Source organism: Penaeus japonicus, unplaced genomic scaffold (genome assembly GCF_977035675.1).
Source record: "Penaeus japonicus unplaced genomic scaffold, GWHDUDI00000001_assembly GWHDUDI00000009, whole genome shotgun sequence".
Classification (NCBI taxonomy): Eukaryota; Metazoa; Arthropoda; class Malacostraca; order Decapoda; family Penaeidae; genus Penaeus; species Penaeus japonicus.
Genome location: NW_028234411.1, coordinates 9,097,046 through 9,114,545, shown reverse-complemented (window position 1 = coordinate 9,114,545; position 17,500 = coordinate 9,097,046). Strand labels below are relative to the sequence as shown.

General features: G+C 41.5%; 1 protein-coding gene across 1 annotated transcript in view; it reads right to left on the bottom strand.

Annotated features, from left to right (window-relative positions):
- LOC122264754 (uncharacterized) overlaps positions 1-17,500 on the bottom strand; it is a 66,677-nt gene that overhangs the window by 14,545 nt on the left and 34,632 nt on the right. Inside the window, exon 3 of the mRNA XM_086539684.1 lies at positions 17,195-17,338. Coding sequence (XP_086395810.1) covers positions 17,195-17,338 — 144 coding nt within the window. The remainder of the gene's footprint in view (positions 1-17,194; positions 17,339-17,500) is intronic.

The window sequence follows — 17,500 nt, the reverse complement described above, 5'->3', positions numbered from 1 at the left end:
CATCTTTCTTATTCACTTGGTGTTCTTAATATTCTAGCTATGAACACTAGACTATGTCATCTAATTATAGACAAAATAGGACGTGAAAAGGAAAAATATTGAGATATCGATGCAATTGCAAACATACGCTATTTATCGTAAAATCTACTTGAGATTAACTAAATTACTCGTTTCCTCTGTCACTCCCTTGTTCAACTCGTCTGCTTTTTAAATCATTAATTAATTTTTTTAAGCTATGTTCTTCATCAATTTTTCCCTTTCGCTCTTCACTTCCTCCTCCCTAATTTTCTTCTTCTCTTTCACTCCGCCTGTCCCACTTCTTCGTTCTCTTTCGCCACTTTCCCCCTCTGTTTTCTCCCTTTCTCACCACTTCCTCCTCTCTTTCTTCCTATTTTCACTCCTCTCTTCCCCACTTTATCACCCTTCCCTGCTCTATTCTCCCTCCCTCTTCCCCTTTTCTCTCCCCTTTCTTCTCCACTCCCTCGGCCTCTCTGACCACTGCCATCCCTCTTCCCTCTTCCCCCTTGTTTATTTATCCCTCCTTCATTCCCCATTCCCTCGCCCTCCCTCACCACTATTTCCCTCCTTTCTTCTCATCCACTCCTCTTATCCTCTCGCCTCTCCCACCGCCTCACCCTTTTCCAACCACTTTATCCACTCCTCTCTCTCCCCTCTTCGCCCCCTCCTCCCCCAACGCCCTACCCTCTCTCACCACTTTCTCCCCTCCTTCACCACCACCATCACGTCTCTCCCCTCACCACCATCTTCCCATCCTACCCTCGACGTGATCGACCAAGCGTCAGTAATCATGTTAGTTCATCTCATAACTGACGGCCGCGTCTTCACTCGTCTTGTTACAGGTTTTCTCTCTCTGTCGCTCTCCATTTTTCTTTTTATTTTCTTTTTTTCTCTCTTTCTCTCTCTTAGGGTGGGGTGGGGTGGGGTGGGGTGGGGATTAGGGGTTAGGGGGAGGAGGGTAGAGGGTTCCAGGAAAGGGGGTTGGGGGAGGGGGGTCCTTTCTAGGTTGGGAGGCTAGGAGGTAGGGGTGGGGTGGGGGTAGAGGGGTGTAAAAGAGGAGTGGGGGCTTCTTTCTCTAAGATGCGTGGTTAAGAGGGAAGGAGAGGGGGTCCTGAAGGAGGGATAGGAGGGGAAGGGGTCCTGAAGGAGGGATAGAAGGGGAGGGGGTCCTGAAGGAGGGAAGGGGGTCCTGAAGGAGGGATAGGAAGAGAAGTGGGTCCTGAAGGAGGGATAGGAGGGAAGTGTGTCCTGAAGGAGGAATAGGAGGGGAGGGGGGGCTCTTCTAGCGTTGGAGGTTAGGGAGCAAGGGGTAGATGGGCCCAGAAGAGTAGAGATCGGGAGGTTAGGTTCTAGGACTCGAGGTTAGGAAGCGACGGGATAGCGGTGATCAGAATTTGGGATGGGGGATGGGGAAGTCTTTCCTAAAAAAGGGGAAAGGGGTTACAGGGGTCCAAGGGTGTCCAGGGTGTCCATGGGGGTACTGGGGTGTCCAAGGGGTCCGTTGGGGTCCGTTAGATGAAGGCGTCTAACGATTCTGAGAGGTCTTGATTCAAGTCTTCAATCCTTAGCTGTGTTCCCGAGACTAGGCAGCCCCTTTGAGACAACGGTGGTCGGTTATGTGTGTACGACATGTTGTGTTATTCTTTTTTTCTTTTTTTTTTTACTTTCCTCGTTTATGCGAGAAGTGTAACTGAAATATTCTTTGCGAGTGCAAGATGTTCATTTTGCAAAGTGCACCTAAATTTTGATAGAAACAGCACATATATATGACAGTGTGACATCCTTGACAACTACAACACACATACACATACAGAGAGAGAGAGAGAGAGAGAGAGAGAGAGAGAGAGAGAGAGAGAGAGAGAGAGAGAGAGAGAGAGAGAGAGAGAGAGAGAGATTAAAAGAAATACAAATTACTCACAAATTTGTTATTTCATACTGTTTATGCAAATCATTATATCGAAGGAGAAGAGGAAGAAGAAGAAGAAGAAACGAAAGAAGAAGAGGAATAAAAGGAAGAGAAAAAAGTGCCAGACGATGAAAAAGAAGAAGAAAAAGAAGAAGAAATGAAAGAAGAGGAAAAAAAAGAAGAGAAGAAAGTGCCACACGATGAAAAAGATGAAGAAGAAAGAAGAAATGAAAGAAAAAGAGGAAGAAAAGAAAGAGAAAAAAGAAAGAAAGAAAAAAACAAAACAAGAAGAAAAAGAAGCAGAGAGATCTCCCTCTAACGCTAAACACAAGCACAGTAATTGAATAAGAGAAACATCCAAGATAAAAACAAAATAATAATCCGAGATAAATGAGCAGCAATGCACCAACCACATCTGCAAAACAGCCTATCATCCTCACTCTACAAACAGGCACGCCATTACACCCAGGAATGTGTGTCTTTGCGTCTCTCTGTGTGTGTGTACATGTGCGGCCGCGTGACTGTATGTAAACATGACCGACACACAGACACACACACAGACACACACTCCTAGACGCACACCTACACGCGATTTTCGGTACACATGTCCCTACACGCAAGTAAACGCGAATTTTGCACACACACACATACATACGCACACACACATACACACACATATACACACGAGGTGGGTACACATGCACGCACACACACTGCGAACGTCATAGTTACTTGAGATCCCACTCGGCTGTGGCTCTAACTCGATTAGGGCGAGATCCCCGAGCGGCAGGGGTAGGGGCAGAGTGGCCAGGGAGGGGGCAGGGAGAGGGCAGGGGTAGGGGCAGAGTGGCTAGGGAGGGGCAAGGTGGCCAGGGAGGGAGCAGGGAGGAGGCAGGGGTAGGGGCAGAGTGAACAGGGAGGGGCAGGTATCAGCAGAGTGGCCAGGGAGGGGGCAGGGTAGGGGTAGAGTGGCCAGGGAGAGGGCAGGGAGGGGCAGAGTGGCCAAGGAGGAAGCAGGGTAGGGAAAGAGTGTCTAAGGCAGTGGCAGGGTAGGGGCAGAGTTGCCAGGGAAGTGGCAAGGTTAAAACAAGGCAGTAGAAGTAGAATTAGAGCAGTGGCCAGAGGGAATGTCAGGGTGGCAAGGGGTATGAACAGGGAGGCACAGGGTGGCCAAGAAAGCAGGTAGGGATAAGTGTCTAAGGCATGGCAAGGGCGTAAGGGTGATATGAAGTAAGAGTAGAGCATCATAAGAATTTAATGTAAGGGTGATGGCAGATGATAAGGGATGACAGTCAAGAAAATTAGATAATTTAAAATAATGGTGATGATAACAACAACAAAGATAATATACATTAGGTGATAATAACAATAGAATGATAAGAATGACAAAAATAATGATGATAGTAATTAGTATTAATTAGCATTACCGTTGTTAATTGCCATTATTTTTGAGCGATGATAAAAGTAACGACATGAAAAAGTTCTTCCACTTTCATTCTCTCCTCCCCTCCCTTTCTTTCTCCACTTTCTCCTCCCACTCCTCCTCCACCCACCGCCCCTCCCTCTTCTGCTCTTTCTCCTCCTCTCCCTCTCTCTCCTCCTACTCACCCACCCACCTCCCGCCCGCCACCCCACATCCCCTTATCCTTCACTCTTTTTCTTCCCCCTCCCCCTCTCTCCGCCCCCCCCTCCACCCATTGCCTCCACTTTCCCCTCCTCTCTTCCTCCCTCCCACCCTCCTCTTTCTCCTCCTCCTCCCTCCCTCCCTCCTCCTTCTCTTCCTCTTCCTCTCTCTCCTCATACACTACCACGCGCTACCCACTTTCCCCTCCCCCCTCCTTCCTTACCCCCTCACCCTCTCACCCTCCCCTCTTTTTTCTATCCCCCAATTAGCTCCACTTTCTCCTCCTATCTCCCTCTCTCTCCCTCCCTCCCTCCCTCCCTCCCTCTCTCCCTCTCTCCCTCTCTCCCTCCCTCCCTCTCTCCCTCCCTCCCTCTCCCCCTCCCTCCTCCTCCTCAGCCCTTAATCCTTCGAATCATTCCTGAAGACAGAGCACTCGCAGCCTGAGGGGAAGGGAAGTCACGTGCTCGCGTCATGGCAGCGGAAGGGCGGGGTGGGGTGGGGGGGGGGGGAGACGGCAGGAGGGAAGGAGGGAAAGAGGGAGGGAAGAAAAGAGGGAGCGAGGGAAGGAGGGAGGGAGGGGAAGAGGAGGTAAAGAAAGAGGGAGGGAGGGAGAGGAGGGAAAAAAAAGAGGGAGGGAGGGAGAGGAGGGAGCGAAGGAAGGAGGGAGGGAGGGAGGTAGAGGAGGGAGGGAGGGAGGGAGGGAGGGAGGGAGGGAGGGAGGGAGGGAGGGAGGGAGGGAGGAAAGGAAGGAAAGAATGAGGGAGGAGGGAGGGGGAAGGGAGGGAGGGAGGGAGGGATGGAGGAAGGAGGGAGGGAGGGAGGTAGAGGAGGGAGGGAGGTAGAGAGAACGGAGGGAGGGAGGGAGAGGAGGGGAGGAAGGGAGGGAGGGAGGAAGGGAGGTAGAGAGGAGGGAGGCGGCGCGGCGGCGGAGTAACTTGTCAGAAGGCAAATGGCAACGTCAAGCCACCGTGATTGGGACGAATGGACCTCCAGGCTTGCCCAGATTGTCTCAGTCACGGGGTGGGGGGTGGGGGGGGAGAAAAGGGAGGGGGAGGGGCTGCTTCTCGATGAGGGGAGGAGGGGGAGAAATGAGGGGAAGAGGGGGAGAAGGGAGGGGAAGAGGGGGAGAAGGGAGGGGGAGGGGCTGCTTCTCGATGAGGGGAGGAGGGGGAGAAATGAGGGGAAGGGCTGTTTCTCGGCAGGGAGAGGGGGGGGGGGTAGTGAGGAAGAGGGGCTGTTTCTCGATGAGGGGAAGAGGGGGAGAAGTGAGGGGGAGGGGCTGTTTCCCGTTGGTATTATAGGGGGAGAAATGAGAGAGAAATAAGAGAAGACAAAGAGATAATGAATGTAAGATGCAGAATGATAAAAAAATGGAGAGGGGTGATATGCAACTAGACCGGACAAATAACAAATGAAACCAAACAACCTGCAAGCAAAATCTGCACCCTGAGAGTAAACAAAAGACGAACGATAATACATAATATGAATCCCAGTAAAATCTTAGAAGTTGGCGAAAAGGAAGTCACCCAGATGATAAGGAAATGTCGCATTCCTCAGGGGGGACTTAGAGAAAATATAATATGGACTAAGACACTACCAACAGACAGTCAAAGGCAACGAGCTTAAAAGATTTTGACTCTCGTGAGGTGATGACGGAAATGCCGTGATTGAAGGAGGAAAAAAAATCAAAATATAAAGTAAAGAGAAGAGAAAATGAAACAAGGAACAAACAAATCTATGGAAATTTGATGGAAGTAATAACGGTACATGTTTGAGTCTCAAAGGCAATAACCATGCAGCTTAAAAATGAATATGGGAAAAAAATAAAATCTAAAGCTTATTGTGCAATACTCTGCAATTGACTGTACTAACATATAATCTTTTCATAACGTGCGAGAGGGAGGGAGGGAAGGGAGAGAGATTGAGAAGAGGGAGAGGGATAGAGAGAGAAGAGGAAAATAAAGATAGGGTGAGGAAAAGAGGGAGGGAAGAGGGAAGGGGAGGATAGTGGAGAAAAGTAAGGAAAAGGAGTAAACAAACAAACTCAAAAAAAAAAAAAAAAAAAAAAAAAAAAGGGAGAGAGAGAAAAAAACAAAAAAACAGAGGATATTTTAAGACAGACACATCAAGTGAAAGAACACACACACACACACAAACACAAAAAAAACAGCACACAAAGACACACACACAAACACACACACACAAAAAAAAAACACACACAAAAACACACAAACAAACACACACAAACACACAAAACGACCCCCCCCTCCCAATCTCCCAAGCAAAAATTGCAAGGAAACACCGCCCTCCCCTCCCCCTCCCCTCACCCCCCATCCCATCCCCCCAAAACAAGTCCAGCAAGGCACGAGAGGTGAAGGAATCATAAATTTCACTCAAACGCAACTTAGCCAAGATGCGCAAAGTTTCGAGGCCTTAAAGTAGACGTGTGTGTTTGTGTTGTGTTCATGGCTGGCCCTTAAATATCATCTCTTGGTTGCAACGCGCGGCAGCTTTGTCTTTCTTGGTTGCATCGTGTTGTTGTTGTTTTGATTGTGATCATCATTGTTGGTCGGTGTGATGAACGGGATCACTATTATGGTTATTATCACTGTTGTTATTGCTATCATCATTATCATTATTGTTATAAAGCTGATGATGATAATGATAATAACAATAATAGTAATGATGATGATAATAATAATAATAACAATGATTATGATTATTATCATTCTTATCATATTCATCATCACTGATATTATCATTATTATCAATATTATCATCATCATTATTTTCATTGGTATTACTCTCAGTATTAGTAGTATTAGCAGTATTACCATAATTATTGATATCATAAATTTGTCACTGCTAATATCATTATATAAATTATTTTGATCAATCACCCTATTAATTAACGTCATTACTATTCTTAATCATCCTTTTTTATTACAGACAGATAGGATGAAAATGATGGCAATGATAACAATGATGATGATGATGATGGTGATGCTGATAATCCTAGCGATAATAGTAACAATGACGGAGATGATAGCAATTAGAATGATTCAACAACAATAATATCTAGAGAGTCATTATCATTACTATTCTCGTTATTATCAACATTGTATATTTTTCTTACCCGTTATCATTAATATTATCATTATTATCATTACTAGTGTTCTTAATAACCCCGGAGATGTTATTCGTCAGTATGATTATCTTTGATGCTCTTGTCATCATTGCTATCATTGCTATCCTTATCTTTACTGTCATTATCTATATATCTACATAATCGTAATTGTTGCTTCTACGGCGTTTATCCTCCTGTATTTTTCTTATTATCTAAGGAATCATTCTTTTATTTGTTCCTTATCTAATATACACCAGGTACTTGATCAAAAACATGATAGTTCATGATAAGAACATAGCTAAAGGAACTCACAGAACTAAAAACGCCCACACAAAAATATAGAAAAGACAAAAAGAAAACCAAAAACGAAAGGCGATACGAAAGAACACGGAGAAACGAGACACCAAAGAGACAAAGAAGAAAAAGAAGAAGCATGACGAAGAAGACAAAGAGCAGGCCAGAGAAGAGGCGAGAGAGTGGTAAGAAGGGCGAGGGCCGAGTTACAAACGACGGCGATGGAGCCCGGCGAAGACCTCTCAAACTCGTGATAAATAGAGCGGCTCGCTCGCCATTCATCAATCTGCGAGGAACTTGTTTTGATCTTCGGAACCTGTTTGATCAAGCGGAGGCGGAGGCGAAGGCGAAGGCGAAGGCGGAGGCGGAGGCGAAGGCGGAGGCGGAGGCGGAGGCGGAGGCGCCTTGTGGGTGGGTCACCAGGCTTTTGTTTTGGTGCGTTTACATACTTTGTGATATATATTCTCACGGACATGCACGTGCACGCGCGAACACATGCATATATATAAATATATATACATACATACACACATATACATACATATATATATATATATATATATATATATATATATATATATATATATATATATATATACAGGCTGTATATATATAAAGACATATACATACATATATATACATACATATATAAATACACACACAGACACACACACACACACACACACACATATATATATATATATATATATATATATATATGGATATATATAAATATACATATATATATATATTTATATATATATATGTATATATATTACAAATCTAAGATCTATCTATCTATATCTATCTATCAATATATATATATATATACATATATACCTACCTACCTACCTACATACATATATGCACACACACACACACACACATATGCACACACAGACACACACACACTTATACATATATATGTATATATATATACAAACACATACATATACTGTCTCTCTTCCCCTGTATATATCTATATCTATTACTATATATTTGTATAAGTTTAGATATTCCCTTTCTGCATTCCTGCTGCACTGGCCACCGGCGGCTTCACATTCCACTTATGAAATTGACGCAATGGCATCAAATTGATGAAGCTAATTTGATCTGTCGAGTCTTCAAGCTTCCCTGTCTCTAGAAATTACAGTGTCACAGTGCGTCCATGATTTGATTACAGATAAACAGATCGTAGAGACTGCAATATCACTTAATATGTTGTCATGGCAAAAGATCTGGGCTTGTGACGCCTCCGGCACTAACGTCTGTCTCCTTCAGGCACCTATTTCAAACACGAATATATGAAGTTATTCTATTTTCCGAAAGAGAAAGTTTTTTTTTTTTTTAATATGATAATGCCTATGGCCAAGTGACACAGTTCTCTTGACACATCCTCTGAATCCAGTAGGTATTAGTTGGGCAGACGACTACAACACCCAATGACACCCTCCATTCCCTCAACTCCTACCCCTCCCCTGCCCTTACTGAAGTACCCACTCCCCCCCACACTCCACCTCCCCTTTCGGCTACCATCACGTCACGCCAACCCATCTTAATTGGAGCCAATGGGATGGGCACCGATTTACCGTCTCCGAACGCCAAGGAAATGCAATTATGTCCTTCAAGTCTTGTCCACTAATTGATAGCGGGCCCGAGAGACGAACTGGTTGCTCGGGGCGGTCTGACGCTCCCCCCCCCCCTCCCCCTCTCCTCTCTTCTTTCTCTCTCCACTCTTATCCACGCACACGCTTTTTCCCTTTTCCTTCTTGGATCTCTCTTTCCGCGTTTGCTTTCTTGTTCTTGCGTTTTCACTTCGACCGTTTGTCTACGTCTCCCTGTGCCTTTGTTTCGGTCCGAGTTTTGATGCCGACTGAGTGAAAGTGAGTTTGCATCATATCTAAATGCTTTACCTACTGAGACATCGCGCGAATGTGATTATATAAACATTTTAAGGCAATCCAAGAATATGTGACTGTATATACACAATCAAACTATAAGGATAATATTTTCCAAATACGAAAGTAATCCTAACAGGCAGAATACACCTCCTAACGCCATATCAAACCTAACAAAGAACACGACTTTCAAACAAGCAGGACGAGACCTAACAGCCGAACTGGCGATTCCGGCTGTTCCGCCCTCCCTCCCCCTCCCCCTCCCCCGTTACAATCCACACCCTCCGCCTTCTGGCCTTCCCTTCCCCCTCTTCTACACCCCCACAAGACCCTGCCAGCCTTACGCCAGGCTTGTCAGCAGCCTCGATAAATATCCGGCGAGGAGAGGACACTGGACACCCATTAGTAGTTTACAAATGACCAACACATCCCGGCGTGTAATGGAATCCTTTTACTAATGGTGGGCGAGGGTGGTGACTGAGGGACAGGGGCGAGTGGGAATGGCGACTGAGGGACAGGGGGCGAGTGTAAATGGTGACTGAGAGATAGGAAGTGGGTGGGAGCGGTTACTGAGGGACAGAGAGCGAGTGGGAATGGTGAATGATAACTACGGAACTGGGGCGAGTGGGAATGATGACTGAGGGCCGGTGGGCGACTGGGAATGGTGACTGAGGGTCGAGAGCGAATAGTGACTAAAGGACGGCGGCGGATAGGAATGGTAACTAATACGTCGACAAGTGCGAATGATGACTAAAAATGACTGAATGTGGATGACTACCTGGCTTGCGATGCCGATTTAGAGATATGTCCCGAGACTAGCGAGATTGGTGACCGAGACTGAACTGAAGCAAGGTGACGGGTAAGAAAAGTGACTCTGGACTCTACAGGCGAGCAGATGAGACATAAGTGAGGATCCCTAGCACTCAAGGATGGCGTGTAGGGAGCTGAGGACCCGTGACAATTATGAATTATGGACTCGTGAGGGAAAGAAAGCTTTACATTTTAGTCTAGAAACATATAATGATAAACTTTTCTATAAAAAAATGTTTCACTTTTAGTTTCATTATAATACATGCCTCGTATATTTGTCGGAAATATTTGATTAGAATTGAAAGATTATTAAGGAAAGCATTTTCAATTTTCTTTAATTACATTTGACTTGCTCGAGTATTATTTGAGCTTTTAACGTATCAAAGACAAAGTAGACAGATAGAAATAAAAAGAGGACAGACACGTGTCTAACATGTGACTTACACAGAAACACACACACACACACTTATAACACGGTCATTATGCCTCTCTCTATTCGTACTTATCACTAATTGTAACTAATGAACATTCATCGTACGGACGATAATAGTGCCTAAGTAAGCACAACTCCAAACCATTTATATAATCTCGGCACTTGCTGGTGCGTCACGCGAAAATCACCAACGTAAGCTTCTCTTCAACCATCTGTCTGAGGGACTGATGGTCGGCGTTCGAATCCGTGGCTTCATCAAACCTTCTCCTTCAGATAAGTGTTCAAAACCCTACGTGATACTGTTCAAACTGTGCAGACAGACCTTGTTGATAATCTTACAAGAAATGGACAATAGAGTGAGAAGCCTTCGGTAGAAAGAACTTAACGTTTATGGCCCCAAACGGCAAATGAAAGCGAAATGAACACATCGGAACGCAAGGCCCTCACGGCTACCCTCCCACCACGAGGAATAGTCGACAGCCATCATGAAGACAAATATGGCGGATTATCTGAGGAAAATCGAGGATAATTTAAGGGAACTCCTGGCCTCATGTCAAGGGTCATATATTTCCGACAATTATCTTCCTAGTACGCAACTATATGGGTTAACATTTGTTCCGGAGTGAGCGTGCGAACTGGGGAAAATTTGTGAAAATACGAATGCGGTATTTGTATATATATATATATATATATATATATATATATATATATATATATATATACATATATATGTGTATATATATGTATATATGTATATATATGTATATATATTATTTATTTGTTTTTTTATTATTATTTTTAGAACCGTTTAAAATGGTTTTACTCACATATGGAAAGTACGAACTCGAAATATGAAAAAAGACGCAAGAATAAAAATTAAGCAAAATGGGGAAAACAAAGCTGGAACGACGTAGAAGATGAATCCACGAACAAGAAACCCCCCCCCCCAAAAAAAAAAAAAAAAAAAAAAAAAAAAAAAGAATAATGCGACGCAATCAACCTTTCAACCAGATCACAAATCCCATCTAGACCTTCTTCAGGAACCTCCCTCCTTCAGGACCTCCTCCTTCTCCTCCTTCTCCTCCTGCCGGTCCACCACCGCTCAGATTTACCGGCATTCTGACGCCTCTTAACGACCCGATCTGCCCTCCTCAGTTGCCGACCATTTTGGCTGCCAAATTACATTATAGAGAGAAAACGGCTGTCTCAGGGAAAACGGGAACTGCCTCGGGATTGAGGCGGAGGTCGGGCACATGGGGTAGGGGCAGGGGGAGGGGGAGGAGTAAGGGGAAGGTAGGGGAAGGGGAGAGGGAGGGATAGGGGGAGGAGTAAGGGTAAGGTAGGGGAAGGGGATAGGGAGGGATAAGGGAGGAATAGGGGGAGGAGTAAGGGTAAGGTTGGGGAAGGGGAGAGGGAGGGATAGGGGGAGGAATAAGAATAAGGTACGGGAAGGGGATGGGGAGGATAAGGGGAGGAATAGGGGTAGGGGATAGAGGTAGGAGAAAGGAAAGGGATAGGGGAAGAGGTAGATAATGGGGAGGAGGGAGGGGGTGTTACAACAGTGATTAAAAAAAAAAAGAGTAGGTGTGACCAGGCTAGATTTAACGATTTAACACAGGATAGAAAGAGGAGGATTATTGTAATGCTTTTGTTGAAAAAAGGGGAGCGCTGACGATAATCATTACCATTTTCATTTATGAATGCACAAGTTGCAAAAGCTGGGTATAACGGTATCATACTAATCATGATGCTAATGCTAATGCTAATACTAATGCTATTACTGCAATCACTACTACTGCTGCTACGACAACTGCTAGTAATATGAGTGATAATTACGAAAATATTAATGATAATAGGTATAGTAATAATGATAATATTAATAGCAATAATAACAATAGTGATAATGACTATGATGATTATAATAATGATAATAACGATAATAATGATAATACAGTTATAAAAAGGATAACAATTATTATCAGAGTTATTATTATTAAGATTAATTATGGTTGTCAATGCAATTACTATTGCTATTACTGTCATCAAAGCCATTGTTGATATCATTATCAGCATTATCAATACTGTTATCATGGTCGCTACCATTACCATTAGCATTATTTGTCTGATTAATATTTCAACTGATATCTTCATTACTATCATTCTTATCTTCATTCCCATTCATGACTGTAATGACTGACATCGTTATTTTCATTATCATCATTAATATTATCAGAATATTACTTATTATGATGAATTTCACTGTTATCACTATCGTTACTTATCCTTTTTAATGTTACTATCATTATTACTGATAACAATATTATTCTAATCATTATAATCATTATCATCATCATTATCATTATCATAAGATATAATGATAAAAATAAAATAATGATATACTAATTATGATGATACTGGTTATAATAACAATGATAATAATCTATGATAGCAATAATGATCATGCTAACGATAATGAAGATTAAAAATAATGATAGTAACAATAATCACCATCATTATAATTACAATGAGGATAACGATGATAAGCAATATACAGAAATATAATAATAATAATGATGATAATAATAATAATAACAATAATAACAATTATTATCAAAGTTATTATTACTAAGATTAATTATGGTTGTCAATGCAATTACTATTGCTATTACTGTTATCAAAGCCATTGTTGATATCATTATCAGCATTATCAATATTGTTATCATGGTCGCTACCATTACCATTAGCATTATTTGTCTGATTAATATTTCAACTGATATCTTCATTACTATCATTCTTATCTTCATTCCCATTCATGACTGCAATGACTGACATCGTTATTTTCATTATCAGCATTATCAATATTGTTATCATGGTCGCTACCATTACCATTAGCATTATTTGTCTGATTAATATTTCAACTGATATCTTCATTACTATCATTCTTATCTTCATTCCCATTCATGACTGTAATGACTGACATCGTTATTTTCATTATCAGCATTATCAATATTGTTATCATGGTCGCTACCATTACCATTAGCATTATTTGTCTGATTAATATTTCAACTGATATCTTCATTACTATCATTCTTATCTTCATTCCCATTCATGACTGCAATGACTGACATCGTTATTTTCATTATCAGCATTATCAATATTGTTATCATGGTCGCTACCATTACCATTAGCATTATTTGTCTGATTAATATTTCAACTGATATCTTCATTACTATCATTCTTATCTTCATTCCCATTCATGACTGTAATGACTGACATCGTTATTTTCATTATCAGCATTATCAATATTGTTATCATGGTCGCTACCATTACCATTAGCATTATTTGTCTGATTAATATTTCAACTGATATCTTCATTACTATCATTCTTATCTTCATTCCCATTCATGACTGTAATGACTGACATCGTTATTTTCATTATCAGCATTATCAATATTGTTATCATGGTCGCTACCATTACCATTAGCATTATTTGTCTGATTAATATTTCAACTGATATCTTCATTACTATCATTCTTATCTTCATTCCCATTCATGACTGCAATGACTGACATCGTTATTTTCATTATCAGCATTATCAATATTGTTATCATGGTCGCTACCATTACCATTAGCATTATTTGTCTGATTAATATTTCAACTGATATCTTCATTACTATCATTCTTATCTTCATTCCCATTCATGACTGCAATGACTGACATCGTTATTTTCATTATCATCATTAATTTTATCAGAATATTACTTATTGTGATGAATTTCACTGTTATCATTATCGTTACTTATTATTTTTGCTGTTACTACCATTATTACTGATAACAATATTATTCTAATCATTATAATCATTATCATCATCATTATCATTATCATCATCATCATCATCATCATCATCATCATCATCATCATCATCATCATCATCATCATCATCATCATCATCATCATCATCATCATCATCATCATCATCATCACCATCATCATCATCATCATCATCATCATCATCATCATCATCATCATCATCATCATCATCATCATCATCATCATCATCATCATCATCATCATCATCATCATCATCATCATCATCATCATCATCATCATCATCATCATCATCATCATCATCATCATCATCATCATCATCATCATCATCATCATCATCATCATCATCATCATCATCATCATCATCATCATCATCATCATCATCATCATCATCATCATCATCATCATCATCATCATCATCATCATCATCATCATCATCATCATCATCATCATCATCATCATCATCATCATCATCATCATCATCATCATCATCATCATCATCATCATCATCATCATCATCATCATCATCATCATCATCATCATCATCATCATCATCATCATCATCATCATCATCATCATCATCATCATCATCATCATCATCATCATCATCATCATCATCATCATCATCATCATCATCATCATCATCATCATCATCATCATCATCATCATCATCATCATCATCATCATCATCATCATCATCATCATCATCATCATCATCATCATCATCATCATCATCATCATCATCATCATCATCATCATCATCATCATCATCATCATCATCATCATCATCATCATCATCATCATCATCATCATCATCATCATCATCATCATCATCATCATCATCATCATCATCATCATCATCATCATCATCATCATCATCATCATCATCATCATCATCATCATCATCATCATCATCATCATCATCATCATCATCATCATCATCATCATCATCATCATCATCATCATCATCATCATCATCATCATCATCATCATCATCATCATCATCATCATCATCATCATCATCATCATCATCATCATCATCATCATCATCATCATCATCATCATCATCATCATCATCATCATCATCATCATCATCATCATCATCATCATCATCATCATCATCATCATCATCATCATCATCATCATCATCATCATCATCATCATCATCATCATCATCATCATCATCATCATCATCATCATCATCATCATCATCATCATCATCATCATCATCATCATCATCATCATCATCATCATCATCATCATCATCATCATCATCATCATCATCATCATCATCATCATCATCATCATCATCATCATCATCATCATCATCATCATCATCATCATCATCATCATCATCATCATCATCATCATCATCATCATCATCATCATCATCATCATCATCATCATCATCATCATCATCATCATCATCATCATCATCATCATCATCATCATCATCATCATCATCATCATCATCATCATCATCATCATCATCATCATCATCATCATCATCATCATCATCATCATCATCATCATCATCATCATCATCATCATCATCATCATCATCATCATCATCATCATCATCATCATCATCATCATCATCATCATCATCATCATCATCATCATCATCATCATCATCATCATCATCATCATCATCATCATCATCATCATCATCATCATCATCATCATCATCATCATCATCATCATCATCATCATCATCATCATCATCATCATCATCATCATCATCATCATCATCATCATCATCATCATCATCATCATCATCATCATCATCATCATCATCATCATCATCATCATCATCATCATCATCATCATCATCATCATCATCATCATCATCATCATCATCATCATCATCATCATCATCATCATCATCATTATCATCACCACCATCATCATCATCATCATGTCTGTTCTTCTTATCATCACCCACCATTATCCCTGTCATCATCTTCAATTGCAAAAGAATACTCTCCTTACTTACACGATCACAATTTCCGCCCTCGATGTTACCATTTCCCCTTATGGGATTACTGATCCAAAGGCCAGAGAGAGATAATATTTACGCTGATAATAAGGATAAGTCAGGGATAAAGGTGCCTCGTTATCTCCCTCCTTCTCTTCCTTCTTTTAATCCCCTATCTCTTTGTTTCGCTTCATTCCCTGATTCTTTCTAAATTTCCCAATCGCTTCTTCTTCTTTTTTCTTCTCCCTCCCTATCTTTATTTCGTTTCATTCCCTGATTCTTTCTAATTTCCCAATCGCTTCTTCTTCTTTTTTCTTCTCCCTCCCTATCTTTATTTCGTTTCATTCCCTGATTCTTTCTAATTTCCCAATCGCTTCTTCTTCTTTTTTCTTCTCCCTCCCTCTCCTTTGCTTTCTCCTTCACGGTCTTCTGTTCCGGTGTTTAATGGCTCGCTGGCTTAACCCGCGGCCTCCTCTTCGTCCTCTTAAAGCATACGGGACATCATGGCTCCCGAAAAAGACTTCAGGGCTCAACCAGAACTACTCAGAAATTCTTGAACGTTGCTAAATCTAAATACGAGAGAGATTCTATATTTCACCTTGCCACGGGGCTCACTCCGAGGGGAGCCGCGGGAATATCATCCCTTTAGTCAGATGGCGATAAGGATCAAATTCCCCTCCGGACGCGTCCTAATACCCTAAGTTCCCCGGGCTCCGTCACCGTAAATAAAACTCGCCGGGATACGCTGGGAAAATGGCTGAATAAATACTCATAGCTTGGGTTTGTATCATACCCAAGGAGGAGCCGCGCCGTGCATCGCGATGAGTTAAAGTTCAACTCTGTCTTCGTCCCTACTTGCTCTGGGCCCTCCCTCCCCTCTCCCCTTCCTCCCTCTTTGCTGGTCAGGCGTCCCGCCTACCTTTTACATAGGATGTCTGAATATATCTGTCGACCCTTGCCTGCTGGCATCTTCCTCCATCCAATCTCCTAACAACCAACTATTTTCTTGGAATAAAAATCTCCCGCCATCTAGAACCACTGCTGACAAGACTATCAATCGAAGTCCCACAACATTTCTTAAACTGGTGAATAACTAGTGTCCTAATTGTTCCTATTAACGCTTCTAGTGGACTCGCAGAAGTATCAGATACTCTAAACACTCCCTAAGTCAAGCACGAACAGACCGAGAAGAAAAGGAAAGAAGAAGAAGAAGAAGAAAACTAGAAAAATGAAAACCCTCTTTTTCCTAAACTGAGAACAAAAGCCGATCGAAGTACCTGCACTCTGGCCTCCGAGAGACCGAGCCGCTGCGACAGCTCCTCCCTCATGAAGGCGTCCGGGTAGTGGGTCTCGTCGAAGAGCCTCTCCAGTTCGTTCAGCTGTTCGAGCGTGAAGTTTGTACGTGACCGTCGCTGTTTCACCTGAGGAGGAGAGATTTAGAGTGAAGAACAAGAGAAAAGCGGAGGACGCTTTGAAATACGGTTGAAATATAGCTGTGGGAAGACGATACCAATTCAAGAATCGAAAGAATAAACGATGCGTGAAGTATCTCACAACCATTTTAAATCCTTCTACCATCGATT